This window comes from Scardinius erythrophthalmus (assembly GCF_964197995.2).
Source record: "Scardinius erythrophthalmus genome assembly, chromosome: 24".
NCBI lineage: Eukaryota > Metazoa > Chordata > Actinopteri > Cypriniformes > Leuciscidae > Scardinius > Scardinius erythrophthalmus.
This window is the reverse complement of record NC_138244.1, coordinates 14285574-14309372: the sequence shown is the minus strand read 5'-3', so window position 1 is coordinate 14309372 and position 23799 is coordinate 14285574. Positions and strand designations below refer to the sequence as shown.

Sequence of the window (23799 nt, the reverse complement as noted above, 5' to 3'; positions counted from 1 at the left end):
CTTTTTTTTTTATTGTTTTATGCTTTTGGTAGTACAATGCAAAGGATACTGTCTATATATAATTATCTTAAAACAGAATCTCAGCAGGCTTCTCCAATTTGATTTTCTAAGCCTGCTTTTATTAATACGAATAAGCTGGCAAAGAGTAATTTGACAAATGGCCTTTAACAATTGGATATGGTGACCAGATGCTTCAGATTACTTTCTGTAATCAATTGGCCATAGCCAATATCTGATCTCATTCTTTAAAGCCGATAATATGATGGTCTGACCGGCTCGGAAACAAAACGCACTGCCGTCACAAAGTCTCCAGAGCTCATTCAATCATGGAGAGCATCACGACTACAGATTTGGCCATGACGGTACAACCTACTATTTTTCCACGCGTGGGTTACAGCATACTTTCATACCTCATGTTTATAAACACTTTACTTTCTGTGTTTAATAACTTGTTGGTAATTGCCGTGATGCTGAAGAACATGCATTTTCTCAACGCGATGAACGTCATCATTCTCAGCCTGGCTGTGTCAGATCTTATGATTGCCACCTGCGGCTCTGCGATCGTCACCATCACAAATTATGAAGGGTCTTTCTTTTTAGGCCATGCATTCTGTGTTTTTCAAGGATTTGCTGTGAACTACTTTGGTGAGTACTGATTAAAAGGTTATTTTGTTTGTTTTATGTTATATAATGTGTCCCCAAATATGTTGATGCCCTTCTGAGTGTTTCCCATGTAGAGGATATAATATTTTTCCATGTATATTCTGTATATTTTCATGTGACCCATTAATATAAAAGCCAATTATTCAATGTTATATTTAAAATATATAATAAGAATAATATAAATATGCAATATTTTTAGCATTCGACATTTAATATGAATATTATAGGAATTTATATTATTTACACATTTTGAAAGGGTCTTTACACATGAAAATATCATAAAATGTTTGAGGAAAATAAGTATTTAAAATATTAAATAATAATTAAAAATTATAAAAAAATAATTACAAATATTAAATATATGAATATTAAATGTTTAAAACTAAAATATGACATACTTATAATATTAATGATATATTTTAAATATAACATTGACTAATTGCATTTTATAGCAAAGCTATTTCATGTGTAAAAACCCATTTAAATGTGTAAATGATATTTATACATATTAAATATTACATTATGTATTAATATGATGCATTTTAAATATAAAATTTAATTGGCTTTTGTTTTAAGGCTATTATATATTCATATGTAAAGATCCATTTAAAATGTATGAGAAAAATATTAAGTATTTAACATTTTATTATATTTTTTAAATGTCATTTATAAATATAACAGTTTTTAAATGTTACATGCTTACACACAAAAAAAATACTATTATATAATTTTAAAGATAAAATTAATATATTAAGGCTATCATATTTTCATGAGTAAATACCCATTTAAAATGTGTGAGAAAAATATTAAGTATTTAATATTTTATAAAAGTATTTTAAATCTTTTTTTTTAAAATGGCATTTTAAAAATATTAAATAATTATAATATTAAATGTTTAATACTCAAAATATTTAATACTTTAATACTAAATAACATTATATATAGGATAACATTAAATAATTGCTATTTATATTAAGGCTGTTATATTTTCATGTGTAAAGATATATAATATAGTATAAACAGTATTTATAAACATTTATTAAACATAAAAAGTAATTATAAAAAAAAAAAAATTTAAAGACAAATATTTTTTAAAGACAAGGGCTATTATATTTATAATAATTGGCTACTGTTTTCATATTATCTGTACTAAAACCAATGAATGATTAAAACAGTATCTGTAAAATATGATAAAATAGTGATTAATCTCTGACCAGTTTTGAGTAAGCTGAATAAGCATGAAAGAAACTGTTATATATAAATACTGCATAAAAAAAAGTCAATAAAATATATGTTAATATCTTATTTTCTAGGCCTGGTTTCATTATGCACTCTCACACTACTGGCATACGAGCGGTACAATATAGTCTGCAAACCCATGGCAGGCTTCAAGCTGAACGTCTGCAGGAGCTGCCAGGGCCTGGTGCTGGTCTGGCTCTATTGCCTCTTCTGGGCCGTCGCTCCACTGCTGGGCTGGAGCTCGTACGGGCCCGAGGGCGTCCAGACGTCCTGCTCATTGGGCTGGGAGGAGAGATCCTGGACAAACTACAGTTACCTCATCGCCTACACGCTTATGTGCTTCATATTACCCACTGCTGTCATTATATACTGCTACAGCAACGTCCTTGTGTCCATGAGGAAGGTAGGCGGCTCGCTCTTAGTCAATGATTCACTCATAAAAACTTCACTTGTTTCATTACTTGATGACAACATTTGTTTTTACATTGCTTTAACTTGTCAAAATAACTTTTGTGTTATACAAGATTCAACTAAATTTTTAAAGTCATTTTGATGTCATTTAAAGGGATAGTTCAGTGAAGCGATGCGTTTGTGTAAGTAAAATATTCATATTTAAAACTTTATAAAATAAAAAAGCTTTCGGCCAAACGAACATACGGATTCAACTTAAGTCTAAGCGCAACTTATGCGAGTAATGCAACGCACTGCTGATATTTACGCCATTATGCACTATGTACTTCCGACATCTCAAGTTGCGTAAGTTGTGCTTTGAGCGTAAGTAGACTGCATTTGGCCGGAAGCTAGAATTTTACTTTGTAACGTGTTAAATATGAATATTTTTCTTACACAAACGCATGGCTTTACTTCAGAAGGCCTTTATTAACCCCCCGGAGCAGTGTGGAGCACTTTTATGATTGATGGATGCACTTTTATGGACTTCAAAACAGAAGCAGCCATTCACTGTCATTATAAAGCTTGGAAGAGCCAGGACATTTTTTAATATAACTTATTGTATTCGTCTGAAAGAAGAATGTCATATACACCTAGGATGACTTGAGGGTGAGTAAATCATGGGCTAATTTAAATTTTTGGGTGAACTATCCCTTTAAGTTGAAATGACTTAAACATCCAAGTTGATTGTACTTAAAAATTCAAGGCAGGAATTTTTTTTTTTTTTACAGTGATTAATCTCTTGAATTATTTTTTTTTTTTTGTCACCACATACTGATGTAACTATGCAATTGATATACAGGCTTTATTTGAAGTGTCAAGCTACTTTCAAAAGGTGATTTACTCTATTTTGATCGCTACCGTAGACATCCGTGTTTATAGCCGAACTATGATCTTTTTTCCTAGTTCTTCTCATATCACTGCAAATGACACTCCATCATTTCAGATCAACAAAAGCATTGAACTTCAAGGAGGTAAAAAATGCCTGGAGGACAACGAGCATGCGGTTCGGATGGTCCTGGCCATGATCGTCGCCTTCTTCATCTGCTGGTTGCCTTACACCGCCATCTCTGTGGTTGTGGTTGTGAATCCAGAGATCTACATCCCACCTCTGGTCGCCACCATGCCAATGTACTTCGCCAAAACCAGCCCAGTCTACAATCCCATCATCTACTTCCTTACTAACAAACAGGTCTGTTTCATGTGCCAGCATCATCTTCGACAGAATGCTTTGGTATTTATATACGCACACTGTGCAACGAAACGCTCCAGTCATTCTCTGAAATGTGTTTGTCCAGTTCCGAGAGTCCTCTCTGGAAATCCTGTCCTGTGGTCGATACATCCCTCGTGACACTGCTGGTGTAATGACGAGCCAAAGCAGGGTTATTCCAGTCTGATCTGAGGTCTGTCAATGTGAATCATTGTGTATTACTGTTTAACAATTATAAAATTATAAGTGTAAATGACAAAAATCCAAGTTGATTTGTACTTAAACATTTATGGCAGCAACTTTTTTTACAGTTTATGCCAAACCGATATAAAAATGCAGAGCAGTAACCTGATAAGGTTAAAAGGGAGCATATTAATCTCATAATTAGAGTGTAAAACCTTTCCCAAATTAATCTCCTCAAAATAAGATTACTGATGTGATCACTATGACAATAAGAGACTACAGCCTTAATAATTAAAGACCAGTGCTTATTATGACTATTCTCTATTCAACGACCCAGTTCAAATGTTTAGACCTTTAAGAAATCAACAAATGAATAAAACCTTTAACGAGCAGAAATGAAGGGCAAAATAATAAAAATCAGCGTTCGTGCTGTAATTGGCCATGTTCCGGTCTGGAGATGGCTTATGGAACCAGCAAATTGCCTAAAACAAAAGCATCCCTGGTGACCATCAGCCCTGCAGGGTGTTAATTGAAAAACGCAAACAAAAGGAGAACCATGGTAATGATGAAGGGTGTAATAAAGGGCTTTATTAGCTAGCCTACTATACTCTCAAAAAGCAAGAGACAAGAGATGGAGTAAAACTAAGGTGCAACTTTATTCATAGAAATCGATATGTGATATAAAAAGACATGGAATTAGCTGTTATTTGACTGGAGATGAGAAGTACTTCCACCGTTGTTTGGGGACAAGTGAACAACACATGGCAAGACACTATAGAAGTTGCATTTGTGGCTGCCAATTGTCTAGTTTTGCTGGTGACTTTACATGTAGGAATTCTCGCCAACTTGTTCGTGGCGTGGGCCGTGTACCACCAGAAGTCTCTCCAGACGTCCAACAACGCGCTCCTGGTGAATCTGGCCGTCATTGACTTCCTGCGATGCGCCGTTGACTGCCCGATGCTCCTCAGCATTGTTTTGAGCGCTCGCGACGCGGCGCTAGACCTCGGACTGCTTTTCTGCAGCGCGCAGATCGCGTCGTTTTCTCTCATCTGTTGCGTGCAGTTGCTCACGCTGGCGTGCATCAGTGCCGAGCGATATCAAGCCATTGCACATCCGTTTAAAAGCGCCGAGAGCAGAAAACGGGTAACGGTGGGGATCCTCTTGACCTGGCTGGCTCCAATATCCATATCGGTCATTTGCGTGATATTTGCGAAAGACTCGCCGGTGTACGTAAGATGCAGAGGCTTGCGGATGGAGACTTTCAACTCTTACGACACGTTTGGACTTTATATTTTGACTCCCGTTTGGTGCGTTTGTTTGACGGTCATTGTTGGATTCTACGGCCGCATTTTCCTGTTGGTAAGAGCGCACGGTCGGAAAATATTCGATAAGGGTTCGCTTCCACCACCTGGTAAGAAGAAAGAGGATAAAAAGCAAAAACAGGAGGAAACAAAGAATAGTATTAAAAATGAGACAGGAAATACACAAACAATCGATACTGGTCGTTTAAAACCCAATGAAAAAGAGCCGTCTGGAGAAAATATCCAACAATATTTACATCCAACATCTGAGGAACTTCCCACAACAACTGTGACTGACTATTTAAATATAAACGAACCAGAGATTGTGACTGAAAAATCCATGAATGAACTTCCCAATGAAGCACCACAGGTTCTAGAAGGTATTGTGGAACCAAACGACCACCAAGATACTTCTCCATCGGCCAATGAAGAAGTTGGTGCTGTAGAGTCAAGCAAGGTTACTGATGGAGAAGTTTCTGGAGGGTCAACTAATGGAGAAGAGGGTGATGAAGACCCAAATGACCATCTAGATACAACTTCAGAAACTTCTCCATCAACTAATGAAGATGGTACTCTTGAGACAAGCGCTCCACAAGATATTACTGAAACTTCTCCAGCATCAGGAAATGGAGAAGGTGCTGAAGAGCAAAGCGCTCCTCAAGAAACCGCTGCAGAAACGTCTCCAGCATCAACTGGAGAAACCACAGCTGCTCCACAGGAGGAGGAGGAGGAGGTGGTGGGTGCTGTCTGTATGATGCCGTCTCTCGCTCAGAGAGAAAGAGGAAAAGCCAAGAAGGAGAGCAAACTGGCCAAGCGCTCCGGATACATCATCTTCACATTCCTCATATTTTGGATCCCGCTAATTGCGACAGTGGTCTTGAATCACTTCTATTACCGAGATGGCAATCTAACAGTGAGTTGAGTTTGAGAATTCGTCTCACAATTTAAATGACAGCTTTAATTACATGAGAAAGCTGCATTAACCTAATCCTTGAAGGAGGCATTTATGTCTAGCTCAACTCTTTTCATTCATACTGCAATAAATAAATAAATAAAAATCAATATTAAAGATTCAAGGTTTTGCAATGGAATTTAAACCTGCACTGTAAAAAACAATTATATGATCAATACATTGACAAATGTTTCTACATGGCTTTAACTTCTTTAAGTTATACAAGATTCAACTCATTTCATTAATCATATTTTAAGTTGAAATGACTTTAAACATCCAAGTTGATTGTACTTAAAAAAAATGAAGGCAGCAACTTTTTTTAAAATTGTGGTCAGTTACTTAAATTGTGCATTAAATACAAATAAATAGTAGATTTAAAAATAATAATAATAATACTAAACAAAATAGCAGTAAGTAGTCAAACATACAGATATAATAACAACAAATAGTTTTTTTCTTATTTTAAGTGTAAACCCTTTATATATTTTGTTTATGCTTATAACAAAAAATAAAATAAATAATAATTATGGAAGATATGAGTGTTCAGATGTTTGTTCTAGAAAATAATACTGATTTTATTTATTTATTTAGAAGTGCATTGACCATACTGCCATACTGTATCATCCAGTAGCTATAACACAGTTATTAATGTGTTTCAGGTGGATGTTTTTCGGGAGCTGGAGATTTTAACAGTGTCTTTGGTCAGCATGACATCCCTCACTAACCCCATCATCTACGCAGCGGTCAATCCTCAGTTCCGCACAGAATTTCATAATCTGAAGACGAAATGGAAAGCATTTTTTACACATTCATAGAGTTTTATACTGTTTTGACTTTTACTTGACAGGTCATCAGCGCTTTGAACAACATTATGCCAAACACTTCTGTCTGTTGTTGACTAATTATTCGCTGTTGTGTTGTCCTGTGTATTTGGCCACAAACTGAATTAGGTGATGCGTTCCTAAAGCTAAAACTGTTCATTGAATGAAATAGACAAATGAATGCTTTTAAGTAATATTTATAAGCATCTGCATTTTGGTACCTTTAAAATCCAGTACATTCTAGTAGATTATTATTTTATAACAACATTTTCAGGTTTAACCTTAACAAATTTTGCATACTGGTTTCTTTCAAATTTTGAGCTTGAGCAATATCTGTGATTGCTACTCACAAATAAAATGTGAAATCCAACATTTATAATGTATAATCTTGTACATCAATTGTTCCCCCAGAAAAATCCAAACACTGATTTTTAAAAATTTATTTAGTCAACCTCTTCAAGGCAACATTATGCGACAGATTGTTCCACACACTTACTTATCCTAAACTTCATCTATTTTAAAATATAGAAAATACTCAAGACAAGTTGTTAAAATAGTTATATCACAAATATACTTTTTAGACTTCTGTTTAAAAAGACATATTATAGACAGTAAGAACAACAGGTCAGTGCAACAAATCAAATTGTTACCTCAAATCGCAAATATTTTAAACAATAGCATCTATACTATGACTTCATCTGTATGATTTTAAATTCATGGTCAAGTACCTGATGGTTCATCATTAGGGCCTGTACAAACACCCAGCTGCACGCTAACTAAAACCGGATTCTTTTTTGCCAAATACCAAATACGTTTCATAATAAAATAGTTTTAACTATTATGTACACTCCAAAATAATTTATTGTGCGCCCCATTTTTATTAAAATAATAAATCCATCTATTATCACAAGTAGTCTTCTGTACTTCTGCATAGTAAAGTGCTAAATCATATCAGCTTTTCGTTGAACAGAACAGAAAAAAATTGTTACTGAAGTACCAAAGAATAAAATGTTATGAATAGTGATAGTCTAAAACACACAGTAAACTAGCTAACATTAATCTGAAACCATAAACAGTGTTTCATACTGTAAATTTCATAACGAATGCATTGTGCTGAAATGTCTTTGCCTCTCAACAACCAGCGGGAGACGGAGCAAAAAAATACATCGCCAACAGGATGAGATACACCACCACAAGAGCAGTACCTGTAATACAAACACACACACACACACACACACACACACACACACAGTTTTAACAATTTACAAAACTCATTCAAATCAATATGATGAACAAAGAAAGAGCAGTGAAGGAGCTTATGAAAACAAAAAAGTAGTTTTTTTTTTTGGTTTAAAATATTTTATTTTGTTTGTATAAAATAAATTAATTTTAAAATTAATATTTTTGTGGAAACTGTAATGTATTTTTTTCCTGGATTCTTTGAATAGAAAGTAAAAAAACCCAGCATTTATTAAAAGTAGACTTTTTTGTAAAATTATAAAAGTGTTTCCTGCCATTTTTGGTTTAAAATATTTTTTCTGTTTGTATAAAATAAATAAAAATGATACATTCATATTTTTGTGGAAACTGTAATGTATTTTTTTTCCAGGATTCTTCGAATAGAAAGTAAAAAACCCCAGCATTTATTAAAAGTAGACATTTTTTCCTGTCACTTTTGATCAATTTACTGCATCCTTGCTAAATCAAAGTATTAATTTTTTTCAAAAAAGAAAAATCTTACTGATCCCAACATTTTTAACGATGGTGTAGTTTTTGAGCAGGAGTCTACAACTTTTTGTAATGAAGAGCCAGTACTGGATTCTTGTAAGGGTTCCTAACCCCTGATTTACAGAATATTTAGCTTATTACCTTGAAAATAATCAGACTTTCCATCCATAAAACTATAATTCACAACGATGACGCTAAAGATGCTGGCCCACAGATGCAGGTCGCTGAAGACGAGTACAAAGCCAACATCCTGTCACAGAAAGATAATTAGGAAAACACATTGACATATAGCCATCAGTGCGCTAACTATGAGTGTATGTAGCATGTGTGCATAATATCTCACATAAAAGACGTTGAATAAAACCAGGATGGGGATCTGAATCATGCACACCTGCACCGCAATGCAGCTTCCAACCTCGAAACTGGGAGAAAACAACAAAACGCATTCATTTTTAGTAGACAAGACCAGATTAAACCAGCCAGGGATTGAATGAATGATCATTTCATAATGCATGTTAACACATATTGAACTTACAGTATGGTGTTACTGAACAAACTGACCTCAAACTGATTTGATTCTGAAGAGCAAACTGGACTCCATTGACGATTTCTGGGATTTCAGGGATCATGGCCAAAAGAGTCACACCTATGAAATACTGAGATGAAGAGTTGGGATCATAATCCGTTAATATTGAGCTGTTATTTACTGCCTGACTGATTTACTGCAGTGTTAACCTGTGATACAGACGAGCGGCTGAGTATGGGCTGAATGTGTTCGGTGGTCAGATCGGCACATGCAGACATCAGCACTGTGGCAATGATGAGGATTAACAAAGCTCTCCAACGGGACCAGTGCACAGACGCTCCAAGATGACCTGCTGTGAACACACACATTGTGTTTCATACCATTTTGCAGATCTCCAATGTTCCTAAATTAAACTTCATTAAAGACATTATTTGGCTACCTTATGAAGTCTTGGTGGTCGGTTCAAAGCTTCACATTAGTCATTTTATTGCAAGGTTTAGCAAACTCACCCGTTCCGTCACCAACGTGGATGTCGTAGATGTGTGAATGTGTTTTAAGAGTAAAGATGAGGCCGATGATATAGGACACGGGCAGTAGAACGGAAATGGTGTACACTAGAGGCCTGAGAAAACAGAGACACGTCAACAGCCACAAAAAAACTATATTAACGTTACTAAAAATATGAATAATTAATCCTTTTTAAATTATAGTTACTATTTATATAATAATAAGCTACTGTATACAAAGTACTGAGTATACAAAATGCTCACACTATGAACTTACTCAATGTGACTGTGAAACAAGCTGTAGTTGTTTTCACTCTAGTGGACCAGAAAGAAAAAAAATGTGCAGAAAATGGCTTGATGTTTCACTGTTTTAAATGTCTACGTGACGCATGTTTGAAATCTCACCAGGTCGTAGTGGCAGTTTTTGCACATGAAGGATCCGCTGCTGTTGGTTCCTGTAGAGTTGGTACAGTCCTCACACACTATATTCCCATAGGCTTTGGAGAAGAGTGTAGGGGCAAACACTCCTACAGAGACCACAGTGGGAAATTATGGAGCTACAATAGTCTCAAAATTTAATGAAATATGATTCATTGCTATGATTAAAACTAATTCACATTCACTAAAAAGCCTTTCACAAACTTAAACTTTCACAAAATACAATTTGGTTGTGCATTTTCAAATCATATTTTGTGAATATGAATAAGGTTATGAGTTTGTGAATTGCTATTTGCAAATATATAAACCTTTCTTTGTGAATGTGAATTAGCTTACGCATTAAATGCCATTTCACATTGCCTTTAATTACTACAGGAGAGAAGCGCAATAACAAGCAATGACTCATCTTACCCCCTATTGATATGAAGAGCAGAGAGGAGCTGACCCCCGCCGAGCGACTGTTAAACCTCTGCTCTCTGTGCCTGAGTCCTCCGATTATCATACAGATCCCCTGAGACAGACACAGATATAACAGTCGTCTACTGCACACTTTGCAGATTTAAGATCCTCTGTAAGGTAACGTATGGAAGCCTGTTTCCGCCACAGAATAAAATAAAATAAAAAGGGTATTTGTGACTTTGTCACATTTCTGACTTTTCTTTCCTCTCAATTCAGAGTTTATATCTTAATTGCGAGATATAAATTCGCTGTTTCAAGAAAAAAAGTCAGAATCGAGAGTTTACATCTTACAATTCTGACTTTTTTCTTAGAATTGTGAGATATAAAAACGCAACTGAGTTATAAAGACAGACTTGTGAGATATAAACTCGCAATTTGGAGAAAAAAGTCAGAATTGAAAGATAAAAAGTCAAAATGACCTTTTTTAACATTAATTTAATCTTACAATTCTGACTTTTTTTCTCACAATTCTAAGTTTATATATATACAGTGCTATGCATAAGTTTAGACACCCATGCTAAAGTTGACTAAAAAGAGGAATAAAAAATCATCTTTTGGAAATTGAACTTAATGCCTTAATTAAAAGAATTAGGAAAAATCCAACCTTTAAGGACACCAATTTTCTTTGTGAATGAATAATGTATCGTAAATAAATAAATGTTCTTCCTTAAAATACAGGATGCATAAGTTTGGACACCCCTATGTTAAATTCCCATAGAGGCAGGCAGATTTTATTTTTAAAGGCCAGTTACTTCATGGATCCAGGATACTATGCATCCTGATAAAGTTCACCTAGAGATTGGCATAAGTACTTTCCATAAGATCATCTCTCAATGCAAATCAAACCAGCTATTAGGCTAACTGAAATAAAACCATGCCAATCTCTAGGTATAGTGAAGGCTATGTGATGATGTGGGGCTATTTTAATTCCAAAGGCCAAGGGAACTTTATCAGGATGCATAGTATCCTGGATCCATGAAGTAACTGGCCTTTAAAAATAAAAATCTGCCTGCCTCTATGGGAATTTAACATAGGGGTGTCCAAACTTATGCACCCTGTATTTTAAGGAAGAACATTTATTTATTTACGATACATTATTCATTCACAAAGAAAATTGGTGTCCTTAAAGGTTGGATTTTTCCTATTTTTTTTTTTTTATAAAGGCATTAAGTTCAATTTCCAAAAGATGATTTTTTTATTCCTCTTTTTAGTCAACTTTAGCATGGGTGTCTAAACTTATGCATAGCACTGTATCACAATTCTGAGGGAAAAAAGTCAGAATTGCAGGGAATAAACTATTCAGAGAATTAAGATCGAATTGACCATATCGCAAAGACAAGCGACGCCGCTCTCACGCCACACCATGTTCATGTTCCATGTAGAGGACACTGACAACGCACTGACAGACAGGACAGACCAGGCTACTTTTGATATGAAGTTTGAAACAAAGTCTCACCTTTCAAATTTGGTAATTTTTTAAAGAAATTGTGGCTCTTTAATATGTCTGACAGATCGCTGTAGAGCCTCAGTTAAAGCTGCTCGTGAACCGATCATCTCTTCCTTCAAGTTCATTTATAGCATCAAATAAACATGAATGAACATCAGAAGGAATGTTGTTTTAACCGCGGAAAAGACATCAGCACACTCTGTTTTTCAAGTTCAAATTCTCCAACGTTAATCCACTAACTCTCCTGACTGCTTTGTCAGACAAAAATGGCGGATTCGGCGGATGGCGGAAGTCTGAGTTTATATCTAACAATTCTTACTTTTTTCCCAATTCTGGTTCATATCTCACAATTCATACTTTTTTCCTCGCAATTCCAAGTTTGTCACAGTTTTTTTTTTTCTCGGAATTCTGACTTTATATCTCACAAATAATTCTTACTTTCCCCCCAATTCTGAGTTTATATCTCAAAATTCATACTTTTTTCTTCCAATTCTGAGTTTATTTCTCACAATTCTTACTTTCCCCCCAATTCTGAGTTTATATCTCACAAGTTTATATCTCACAATTCTTATTTTCCCCCCAATTCTGAGTTTATATCTCAAAATTCATTCTTTTTTCTTGCAATTCCGAGTTTATTTCTCACAATTCTTACTTTCCCCCCAATTCTGAGTTTATATCTCACAAGTTTATATCTCACAATTCTTATTTTCCCCCAATTCTGAGTTTATATCTCAAAATTCATACTTTTTTCTTCCAATTCCGAGTTTATATCTCACAATTCTTACTTTCCCCCCAATTCTGAGTTTATATCTCACAAGTTTATATCTCACAATTCTTATTTTCCCCCCAATTCTGAGTTTATATCTCAAAATTCATACTTTTTTCTTCCAATTCTGAGTTTATATCTCACAAGTTTATATCTCACAATTCTTACTTTCCACCCAATTCTGAGTTTATATCTCACAATTCATACTTTTTTCTTCCAATTCCGAGTTTATATCTCACAATTCTTACTTTTCTCTTGCAATTCTAAATTTAATAAGTAAAAAGTAGCAATTCCCTTGCCTTTTTTTAAATGACCTTTATTCATTCCTAATTATATGAACAAAAAAGTCTGAATTTCAAGATATAAACTCTGAATTGAAAGTCTGAGTTGTGGGATATAAACTCGCAATTCTGAGAAAAACAGTAAGAATTCTGAGAAAAAGAAGTAAGAATTCTTTAATTTTTTTATTCCATGATGGAATCAAGCTTCCATAGTAACGGATGACATACTGGTATGAAGAGGATGCAGCCCAGCAGGGTTCCAGTAAGAGCCGCCTTCACTATCTCCTGCAGGCACTTATTTCCCTGGTGGTGACCTCTGAGCAATGCTGTGATGTAAAAGGTCAACTCTGTGATGGAACCGAACGTTGCGTTCACCACGGCCCCGACAGCAAAGTTACTCTGAGCGGAAATGCTGAGAATAGAGATCAGCATTTAGATACTGCATTAATGTTGATCTCAAAGGTATTGGTGAAGTTCTGGTGTTGTGCTGGAGTAACTGCTCACCTTGCAATGCCCATGCCAATGTAATACGACAGTGGAATGATGGAGCTGACTGCTGTGGCGAACTTGACTTCTGAGCTGGCAAACTGGTTTGTTTTGTCCACGTAACCAATTATTAGTGACACTATAACTAATGGTAAGAGATCTATAGTAACTCAATGTAAGGAAAATGGCAAAAAAAAGAGTAAATCTATTTCCACAAACATATAAGGCAGCACTGTTTTTCAACATGGATAATAATAAGAAATGTTTCTTGATAATCAAATCAGCATATTAGAATGATTCCTGAAGGATCATGCGACACTGAAGACTGGAGAAATGATGCTGAAAATGCAATAAATTATTATAATACATCAAATATTTTTTCACAATATTACTGCATTTTTGATCAAATAAATGCAGCCTTGTTGAGCATAAGAGACTTTTGGACATTGGACATGGTTTCTGAATGGCTTCTGTGTTTATAGTTTGATATAGGATACTGACAGCAAAAACATTGATCCCGTCCACTGTGTATTTATAGTAGTAGATATTCACTGCATGGTAGCAGCATAGAATGACTTGGCCTTCATTCTCCTGAGCCTAAAAATAAGAATAAAAATCTGTTAAATTGTGTAAATTTGCAAATATGATACACGGTTTTAATCAGTATTAATTCACAGATGGCAAAACCTCAGTGGATTTCATAATCATAGTACAGTGCCCTCACCTCCGTGGCGTGGCTGATGTGAATATGTTCGGGGGGCATGAGCAGGATGGTGTGTAAGGTCTTGGCGCTCATCTTGGCCACAGGAATGGTGAAAACCAGCAGCCAGGAGATCAGACACACTACAGAGTGTGTGACGGCGAGGAGAGGGTAACCCACAAACAGCCATGCATATGTTCTCAAGCGCCGCTGAAATCATATGAGATCCACATTATTGGAAAGCTGGAATCTAGTGACATCAGTACAAAATCTAAAGGGAAAAATACAAAAATGCTAGAAATGGTGTATCGGGACGTAATATTCTCAGTTAAGGACAGATGATACAGTCCTGCAACAATAACTCAAGGTTAGAATTATAGATTTTACACAATCAGACTATTTTAGTGAACTCCAAATGAGCTAAAATGGTGAAAAAATATACAATAATTATATACACTACCGTTCAAAAGTTTGGAGTTGGTATGACTTTTTAATGTTTTATTTGATGGAAAAAATTTCAAATTATTTGACATTCATTTGATGGGAAATACAGTAAAAACAGTAATATTGTGAAAAAATATTACAACTCAAAATAACTGTTTTCTATTTTAATATATTTTAAAATGTAATTTATTCCTGTGATGCAAAGCTGAATTTTCAGCATCATTACTCCAGTGTTCAGTGTCAGATGATCCTTCAGAAATCATTCTAATATGCTGATTTGCTGCTCAAGAAACATTTCTTATTATTATCAATGTTGAATACTATGGAAGCTTGTTTCCGCTACTGAATAATAAATAAATAATAATAATTGCAACTTTTTATCTCACAATTCTGACTTTTTTTCTCACAATTGCGATATATCAAGTCAGAATTGTGACTTTTTTTCTCAGAATTGCGAGATATGAAGTCAGAATTGTGAGAAATAAAGTAGCAATTCTGAGAAATAAAGTCACAATTGCTAGATTTAAAGTCGCAATTCTGAGAAATAAATTAGCAATTGTGAGATATAAAGTCGCAATTCTAAAAAATAAAGTCGCAATTGCGTGTTATAAAGTCAGAATTGTGAGATATAAACTATTCTGAGAAAAAAAAAAAAAAAAAAGTCTTTATTTTTTTCCCCCTTAGAATTGGACTTTATATCTCACAATTCTGAGAAAAGATGTCAGAATTGCGAGATATAAAGTCGCAATTGCGTGTTATAAAGTCGCAACTGCGAGAAAAAAAGTCAGAATTCTGACTTTATAACCCGCAATTCTGACTTTATATCACGCAATTCTGACTTTATATCTCGCAATTGCGACTTTATTTCACGCAATTCTGACTTTATATCTCGCAATTCTGAGAAATAAAGTCAGAATTGCGAGATGTAAACTCGCAATTGTGAGATAAAAAGTCGCAATTATCCGCTCAATATTTTTGTTGAAATCCTGATACTTTTTTTTTCAGGATTCTTAGATGAACAGAAGTCTTTTGTTTGGTTTTTAGTTCTTAACCATTTAAATTACTTATTAGCGTATTTGTATTTCACTAAAATAGTCTGGTGGTGTCAAAATAATATACAATGGTGGTACAAATAATATATGTAGTCTCTTAATTAATAAATGATGTTATACAGGCTACATTTGTAATAATAATGATATATTTATTTGATAGCATGTTACTATGACATTTGATCTAGTATCTGTTTCACACTTCTCACCCAGTAGTGGTGGTCCTGTGGACTTCCTGTGGGCTCTTCTATGGTCTCCTCCACAGGTGTGGGCAGCAGGAGAGGAGAGGAAGGCTTTCCGTTCTCCTCTGCCTCTAGAGTGGAATTACCCTGGAGGATCTTCACACTGTACACCGGCACAGAGACACTGGCCTGAAAACAGCAACATCGGGTTCAATATCCTTCCAAACCACGAAAAATCCATGAAAAGGCTTGTGATGAATGCAGCATTAGCCTGATTTTCATGGAGCAGGCAAAAGAAAAGAGTCTGTGTGTGTAGAGCTGTCATAAGACTCCATGAAAAGATCAAGAGTACGCAAACATACAAATATCATTTGGATATAAAACGAAACACAACCTTTGCGATTGATTTCCCAAATGGCCACAGAAAATAGCAGGACAACCTCCAGCAGAGATTCCCTGAAACAAGAAAGTGGCACTTTTGTGATCCAGGGAGAGGCAACAAAATGTGTTGATACTTATTTAGACCAAATCTTACCATAGGGGATGCCAAAAACTGTGAGGAACATTAGGACACCAACGAAAACATAAACCAGAGAGATCCACCAGCCAAACAGAAACACGTAGAGAACATTGCCAAAAGTGAACAATGAACCTGCTGAAACCCGAGAATAAAAAAGACTGATATCATTACAGTAAAGGGGAACAAATTAATGTACTGCCACATTTCTCTAATTAGTGGATTTGCTTTAGTTTTGCATCCAAAAATCATGATAATAAAACATTACGACATTACCTAGATGTAATATCAAAGGCATGAGAAATAAAAAAAGTATTACATTAAATTGTTTTTTGATTGAAATATACAGTACAAGTATAAAATAGTTTAAAAGTATGATAATTTATAATAAATATAATAGTTTCGACTGCTTTATTTTCTATATTTTCAAATAAAAGTAATAATACAAATGAGAAGGCATGTCCAAACCTTTTACTGATACTGTACATGCACTACAGAAGGAAATGAGAAGAGCTCGGTCTAACCTGAGTAAGGTTTGATAACGTTCAGCTCAGAGTAAAGCTCCTTCACAATGTCCGACCTGTACTCAAAGGGTCGTTCTGTCACGTGACTCTTCCACTTCCTGAATCCAAACTGAAATAAAGAGGACAGAACGACATCAGCATCAACATTACGCTAAATGAAACTAGACATATGTGCTCAATGTACAGTTACCTTATAATTATTTGCGAGTTTTTGGGCCTCTACTTCGTTTTCAGCACTTATGGTGGTCTTGCACGGGTTATCATCGTGTATTTCCTCACCAAAGCTGCATGCTGAAAAAAGAAGAGGTAGTGGCATTAAAAAGTCTCAAACCAGTTCAGAAAAACCCCCTTGCTTTTATGCAGTGTACATGGACTCTCACTTCTCTGTTGGTTTTTAGGTGTGTAGGAGGCGCTTGTTTGCTGTAAACAGGACTGAGCAGGACCATCGCTGGCTTCTGAATGAACGTGAGCTACACAAACCCTGTCACAGCCAGAGCCTGGCAGATGAACTCCATCATGGTCTTCTGGAGGATCTGAGGAATTAGATGAAATCATGGAATGGTTTATTATTAAGTATTAATAAGCCAATTTTGTTATATTTTGTTATGTAATCCAATGATATTCTTACATTTTTAAATGTTACTTAAAGGGATAATTCACCCAAAAATAAAAATTGTCATGACTTACTCACCCTCAAGTTGTTCCAAACCTGTATGGGTTTCTTTCTTCTGCTGAACACACACACACACACACAAAAGATATTTTGAAGAATGTTGTAACCAGACAGTTGAAGGCGACGGACCCCACTGACTTCCATAGTGGGAATAAAATACTATGGAAGTCAATGGCTACCATCAACTGTCTGGTTACCCACATTCTTTAAAATATATTCTTTTGTGTTCAGAAGAAAGATAGGTTTGGAACATGAGGGCGAGTAAATGATGACAGAATTAAAACTTTTGGGTGAACTATAACCCAAAGTGTCCAAATACTATTTTTGGCCACTGTATGTCGAATATGCAGTATTTTCAATAAATGTTTTAACACATAAATTTGCGTGTCAACATCAACACGTTAATTCATATATATCCAAAGACACACCACAGAGAGGAAATAATGCATAGTAAATGGGGAAGTGTGGACAAATGCGGTTTCAGAACGATTTCACAACAGAAACTAGACTGACTGCAAATGTATTAGAAGCAATTCTTTATTAAGAAATCCTGATTCATTTATGTCCAGGATAAATCACAATACAAGTTGAGCCATTCATGTAAAATGCAATGGACATGCATTCCTTGTTCACGTCACGTGAATTATTCGTCACGTTACATCCAGTGTTTCATATCAAAAGTCCGATTTAATTGGAGTAAATGTGCAACTGTCTGCTGTAGTAAAATATAATGCATTGCACTATTGACAATTCAAGTCAGTGGATTATTTTAGTACTTTCGTTTACATAAAATGGTCTGTCTTTGTGTTATTGTTTACCTTGATTTTTCGTGTCGAGTTTCCTTCTTCGTGTCTCTATATTCGTTGTCATTTCAGCTCATTGTCTTCTCTGTCAATCCACGCAGTCTCGAATGATATGACAGTTCGCAGTTCTTCAGTGTGTAATAAGCTTCATGTGATTCAAACGCACTTACGCTAAGCGACAGTGTTGCCAGATCTCGCTAGAAATATAAGCCGTCAGGGTCTGACAAAATAAAGTACCCCATTTTTTTTTTTTTAACTCTCTGTATAGAAGCTTGTTTCCACTATGGAATAATAAAAATAAAAAAATCCCACAATTCTGACTTTTCCCCTCACAACTCCGAGTTTATATCTCACAATTCTAAAAAAAAGAAAAAGAAAAGAAAAAACATAAATTAAAAACTATAATGAAAAAAAAAGTGCGAGTTTTTGGTCGATTACCTTACCTTTTTTAGTTTTTATTCTGTGGTGGAAAGAAACTCTCAAATACAATCCGTAATACTGAAAAACACACAGATAGCGCTTGATTCGATTTGATAGCACACATTCGCTTATAATAAGCAGACATGGCAACCCTGGACGAATTGCTAAGATTAGTGGGAAATGTTGTTCTCAAACACAGCTGCGATTCAAGAGATAATGAAAGTTATTTCTCTGCATTAAAAACAAATATGAAGATGTAGATGGTCTTCAAAAACACGAATTCAATAAAGGTTATTAAAACTTAAATATTTATTTTAAAGAACTTTCACAAACCTGACATACAAGCCAGAAAGCATTCCAAAATAATGTTAAAGAATTTTTTTATAATTGCCTTACAACATGAAATAAGCTTTATTAAATATGTTAATCTCATCATCAATCATCAGAAAACAAAATCACAGTACAATCAATGCAGCTTCTGTAAAAATAAGGTTTCTGGATCTACCTCAGCATAACCTGAATAACCTTTATTCAATGGTAAACTTCACTTGCATTATGCAGCACTGAAGAAAGGCTTTAACAAGGCTTTTTTTCAAGGCTTTAACATTTCTAAACGCATGCAGAGTCCTTTCCACCACTAGTCTGGGTCTCCAAAGCACTTAGTGTGGTCAGAGAAAATACCTGCAAGCTTGTAAGATGCATTCACTTGGCAAGTAAACGTTTGGCAGTGGAGATGTTCTCAAAGGTTCTCCAAGGAGATTTGTGGTGTTCACAAATGTCTATTATATGAGCGAACATCTCTCAAATAACCTGAGGGAGTCATTTCTTGTCCATTTTCCAACATTTTGAGAGGATACTGATGGCCCACCAAGTGGATCACCTGCTACCAGCAGATATCAACACTGCTCCACTAAGGAATTAATGCTAGGTTGTTAGTGCTGAGCTTGAACGTTTCAGTAGTTGAACATAGAAGGACAGGAGATGTATTCTGTGAGAGGTTATGTGAGGAGCCTGGCCACCTGCGTCTTCACCTCTTCATCTGGATGTGAGAGCAGCAGGGGAAGCTTACGGTGAAGCTGAGAGGAGTTGTCCAGTAGAACACAGTACAGAGAGTCCTGCCTCGTCCTCAGAGCTTCAGCCACCTGTGCCGAGGGTCTCCACGCACGCAGGTTCCCCACGAAAAACAACAGGCGGAGGAGGACAGATGTGCTAGTGCAGCCGTCAAACAACAAAATCAAGGAGGCTGGAGCCTGTGAACAAATTTACAAGTAACTGAAGGAGCGTGTGCAAATACATAAGCTCTTAACAATAGAAGAACTAAAGTAGAGATGAAAGATTAAAAACATTTTTTTTTTAATGATATCACAAAAAAGACAGTCATTTAATATAATGAAAAAAAGTATATATGTGACCCTGGACCACAAAACCAGAAAAAAAGATTTATACACCATCTGAAAGCTGAATGTATGGTTTGTTAGGATATGACGATATTTGACCGAGATACAACTATTTGAAAATCTGGAATCTGAGGGTACAAAAAAAACGAAACATTGAAAAAAATCGCCTTTAAAGTTGTCCATTTATGTTCGCGATTGTGCTGCATTCACTCACAAAAATAAATGTTTTATATATTTACGGTAGGAAATTTGCAAATTATCTTCATGGAACATGATGTTTACTTAATATCCTAATGATTTTTGGCATAAAAGAAAAATCGATAATTTTGACCCATCCAGGGTCACAATGCATGCCTCAGTGAGAAGCACTTCCTGCCACTTTCCACTAAAATAAAAGTTAAACAATGGTTTAACATTTGAAAATGAAGAAAGATTATTATTATATTTTTTACTAATTTTTTTTATTTCTTATTTTAAAATATTTCTTCACATATTAAACTATTTCTTATTTTGTTAGATTTTTTATTTAGTAATAATTCTAATCATAAAAATTATAGTTTTTCAATTGTTTATTTTTTTCTGATTAGTCGATTAATCTATCAACTTTTTTAACGATTAATCTATTGATTATTTTTGGATTAGTTGATTAATCCTTTAGTTAAGTTGCAAATAAATAATAACCGTAACTTCTGTCATCATTAATCTTTCAATTTTTTTTATTTTGTTTAATATTTTTATTTAGTAATAATTATTTTTTTCTATTGATTATTTTTCCAGAATAGTCAGTAAATCATGATTATTTTATTGATTATTTTCTGATTAGTTGATTAATCCTGTAGTTATGCCAATAAATAATAACTGTAACTGCCATTAATCTTTCTTTCAACAATACTTTCAACATACTTTACGAATAAAAAATTCCACACATAAAAAACTAAGTGCCAAGAATTAAAAGGCATCTATCAGAAATGTTCGTAATAGCTGCGTTCAGTGACAACAGCATTTGCTAACAGGTGTGAGTCTTGAAATGTTTTGTTCATTCGGCAGATTAAAATAGCTGTTTAAATACATATCTGTGTGAACGAACAGCTGAAGTCACAACATCATTTGAACTCGGGTAACAATAGCGACAGTATCAAAGATGGCGACGTCCATAACACCAGGACGATTTAACATAATTGACAGTGCGTTTTTAAATAAACATTATGTTTCAGCCCTAGTTGTTATATAATCACAAATCTTTGGCAATATTATGAAGCCCTATAAACAAGCACAGCAAACCTTAAGTATTTTTTATGATTAGATTTTTTGCCACCCCAAATCGTGCAGCTCTAAACTAAATCATGACAAGACTGGTCTTAAAATAGATCTAGGCATCAACAGGAATCCAATGGGACAAACTAGGACACCCAGCAACCAAGAGAGTTATTTATAGGGTTATCCATTTATAATCATATTGTGTTGGCATGAGAGAAAAGTCACTGCACTGGATCTCACCCACAATAAAGTGAAAGCATAAAAGACAAATTTGTTCACCTGAGCTTGCACAATATCGTCCATCAAATCTGGATTGGAGGAAAGATTTACTAGGACCTTCAGGACTTGGATCTGCAGGAACAGATAAAATATTCAATAAATCTGATTCTGTACACATATCTTTTAACTCATAAATCCAAAATCACCTGTAGGACTTCGTTGCTCACTACGAGCAGCGATAAGAGGAGGGTGATGGAATTCTTCATCAGATGCTGGTGATTATCGGTGACTGACAGATTAGTGAGTAATCGGAGCGCTGCCAGCTGAAGGTCAGAGTTCACCGGTGACATCTCAATCAACTGCATCACTGACGGGATATATATCTGAACAACAACAGAGAGGTGTGGGAGAACATGCTATTTTAGTCTTATTTATATAGCATTTATTAATTATTTGAATTGGCTTTTATTTGCTATTTTAAAATTCATTCAAGTTTTAGTCATTTCGCTTTGTGCTCATGTCATTTTTATTAACTTTTTTCTATAGGCTATATATATTTTGTTTATTTCTATTAGTGCTGTGAGATATATATATATATCGTGATTAATATTATGGTTTGTGTGTGTGTGTGTGCATATATATATACACACACACACACACACACACACACACACACACAAACCTTATGTTAGATGCGGCTAATAGTGATCAATCGATTTGACAGCACTAATTTCTATTTTTTAACATTTTTATACTTCAACTTTTTTTTTTTTTTTTTTTTTAGATTTTAAGTTTAAGATTTTCATCCGTTATTTATATTTTATTTTATTTCAGTTTTATTTTTTTCATCAAAAACAGTTTTGAATATTAGTTAACCATTACAAACACTGGATCAAAAGCAACAGGCATGTACCGACTACCGAGATAATAAAATAATACAAAAAAGCCTATATAATCAAATATACAGTATTTGCAATACCTTCAGCTGCTCTTGATTGCGGATGTTCATGCTTAAGTTGTTCAGAGCGTTTAGAGTCTGAACCCGGATCTCAGATGAAGGGTCTGAGAGGAAGCCTGCTATGATGTGAAGACCTCCAAATTCTCGCAGAAGATCCTATTTAAGAAAAGCAAAAATGTATTGTAAACATGATACATCAACTGCAATTTGAGAGCTTTTTTTTTTTACTCTTCTGCAAAATGTAAGAATAATGCACAATGTCTAGATGCCAAACCATTAGATGACCTGGTTTACTGTAAAGGCAGCAGCATTTCCTAAGGTTACGAGAACGTTTCTCCTCTCTTCTGGGTTTGGGCTGCTCTGCAGAAGAGAGAGAAGCATGCTCAGATGTCGAGGCTCCAGGCTGGCAGCAGATTTTGAGTGAATTTCACCTTATGAGAAGAAAAAAACAGCAAAGAAAAGATTTGTATGAAAAGATCAAGAACCTGAGAGAACAAAATGAACAAACTCCCCAATACTGTGTGTTTGATTCAAAAACAAATATTGTAAACTTCTATAGAGCTGTCAGTATTTCATACCATCATAAAAAACATTTCAATGTCACTTACTAGATTCAGTCTCCGCACACGGATTCAGATTATCACTCTTACTGACAACTTTAAATCCAGAGACTTTGTCCATTAAGCTCCCGGGCTGAATAGTCACACTTTTAGCAGACTTTTTTCTGTTCACTCCTCCATCTCCTACACGACCAACGACTAGTTTATAAATGCCATATGAAGCTCCGGCTCCTGCTACAATCCCCAACAGAGCCTTCATGCTGCCGAGCCGGGCTATGACATTGTCATCTCCCATTCTGCGATATGCGCAGATTTCATACAGAAAATGTTAACACATGGCTCTTGTCCGACAGGATAAATAAAGATGCACCCACTTCCTGGTCACATTATACTCGTCGGGTGCCTCCTCGGCGCGTTGCCGCCTATTGCATCAGTGGACGACCAAAACGTTTCGCGGAGTTGCGTTCATTGATTAATTTAGCTAATATATAACAAATATATAACAAATACAAAATATATAACAAATAATAAAACATACACAAAGAATAATTTCACATTTTTGAAAAACACAAATTGCCTGGCCAAAAAAGAAATCGCTGTTTGGATTTAATAGGAAAATAAATGCTTGGATCATTATTGC

General features: G+C 35.1%; 4 protein-coding genes across 7 annotated transcripts; 2 read left to right on the top strand and 2 right to left on the bottom strand.

The window, feature by feature from the left end:
• The first annotated feature begins 250 nt into the window (after window positions 1-250).
• On the top strand, window positions 251-6751 carry parietopsin. The gene is made up of 5 exons (XM_081355422.1): window positions 251-645; window positions 1977-2305; window positions 3299-3544; window positions 3651-3755; window positions 6658-6751. Exons 1-4 carry the CDS (start codon window positions 327-329, stop codon window positions 3747-3749), a joined length of 993 nt encoding a protein of 330 aa, XP_081211548.1. The 5' UTR covers window positions 251-326; the 3' UTR covers window positions 3750-3755; window positions 6658-6751.
• Window positions 4463-6813, top strand: LOC308684583 (uncharacterized protein; the record flags this gene model as incomplete). Its single annotated transcript, XM_081355847.1, has 2 exons — window positions 4463-5959; window positions 6658-6813. The coding sequence occupies 2 exons, from the start codon at window positions 4463-4465 to the stop codon at window positions 6811-6813; spliced, it is 1653 nt and encodes a 550-aa protein (XP_081211973.1).
• Window positions 6814-7001: 188 nt separating this feature from the next.
• cax2 (cation/H+ exchanger protein 2) lies at window positions 7002-18523 on the bottom strand. Of its 4 annotated transcripts, none has more exons than XM_081355420.1 (20): window positions 18364-18523; window positions 17253-17405; window positions 17063-17163; window positions 16873-16981; window positions 16367-16486; window positions 16226-16287; window positions 15859-16020; window positions 14181-14366; window positions 13954-14053; window positions 13475-13616; window positions 13199-13382; window positions 10429-10528; window positions 9985-10106; window positions 9857-9894; window positions 9583-9695; window positions 9283-9422; window positions 9109-9203; window positions 8891-8969; window positions 8689-8797; window positions 7002-8024 (listed from the first exon to the last, which is right to left on the bottom strand). In XM_081355420.1, the coding sequence occupies exons 1-20, from the start codon at window positions 18413-18415 to the stop codon at window positions 7951-7953; spliced, it is 2241 nt and encodes a 746-aa protein (XP_081211546.1). In that variant the 5' UTR covers window positions 18416-18523; the 3' UTR covers window positions 7002-7950. The 4 variants fall into 4 exon arrangements, with proteins under 4 accessions (XP_081211546.1, XP_081211547.1, XP_081211544.1 ...); XM_081355421.1 differs by having other exon boundaries at window positions 16367-16483; XM_081355418.1 differs by having other exon boundaries at window positions 7008-8024; window positions 9283-9425.
• A 530-nt stretch (window positions 18524-19053) lies between these two features.
• Window positions 19054-23556, bottom strand: armc10 (armadillo repeat containing 10). Its single transcript, XM_081355761.1, has 6 exons — window positions 23208-23556; window positions 22885-23030; window positions 22621-22755; window positions 21848-22024; window positions 21702-21773; window positions 19054-20018 (listed from the first exon to the last, which is right to left on the bottom strand). Exons 1-6 carry the CDS (start codon window positions 23452-23454, stop codon window positions 19767-19769), a joined length of 1029 nt encoding a protein of 342 aa, XP_081211887.1. The 5' UTR covers window positions 23455-23556; the 3' UTR covers window positions 19054-19766.
• Window positions 23557-23799: the final 243 nt, after the last annotated feature.

Bases quoted from the DNA above. Each gene is read 5' to 3' on its own strand.
- parietopsin (XM_081355422.1), top strand. From the start codon at position 327: ATGGAGAGCATCACGACTACAGATTTGGCCATGACGGTACAACCTACT. The intron at 2,306-3,298 runs GTAGGCGGCTCG...CCATCATTTCAG, and splicing joins TCCTTGTGTCCATGAGGAAG to ATCAACAAAAGCATTGAACT. The intron at 3,545-3,650 runs GTCTGTTTCATG...GTGTTTGTCCAG, and splicing joins ACTTCCTTACTAACAAACAG to TTCCGAGAGTCCTCTCTGGA.
- cax2 (XM_081355418.1), bottom strand. From the start codon at position 18,415: ATGACAACGAATATAGAGACACGAAGAAGGAAACTCGACACGAAAAAT. The intron at 13,617-13,953 runs GTATCCTATATC...GAGTTACTATAG, and splicing joins GATCAATGTTTTTGCTGTCA to ATCTCTTACCATTAGTTATA. The intron at 8,798-8,890 runs GTGAGATATTAT...TTTCTGTGACAG, and splicing joins TTTTATTCAACGTCTTTTAT to GATGTTGGCTTTGTACTCGT.
- armc10 (XM_081355761.1), bottom strand. From the start codon at position 23,454: ATGGGAGATGACAATGTCATAGCCCGGCTCGGCAGCATGAAGGCTCTG. The intron at 22,756-22,884 runs GTCATCTAATGG...TTTCTTAAATAG, and splicing joins CTGCCTTTACAGTAAACCAG to GATCTTCTGCGAGAATTTGG. The intron at 22,025-22,620 runs GTATTGCAAATA...GTTGTTGTTCAG, and splicing joins GCAATCAAGAGCAGCTGAAG to ATATATATCCCGTCAGTGAT.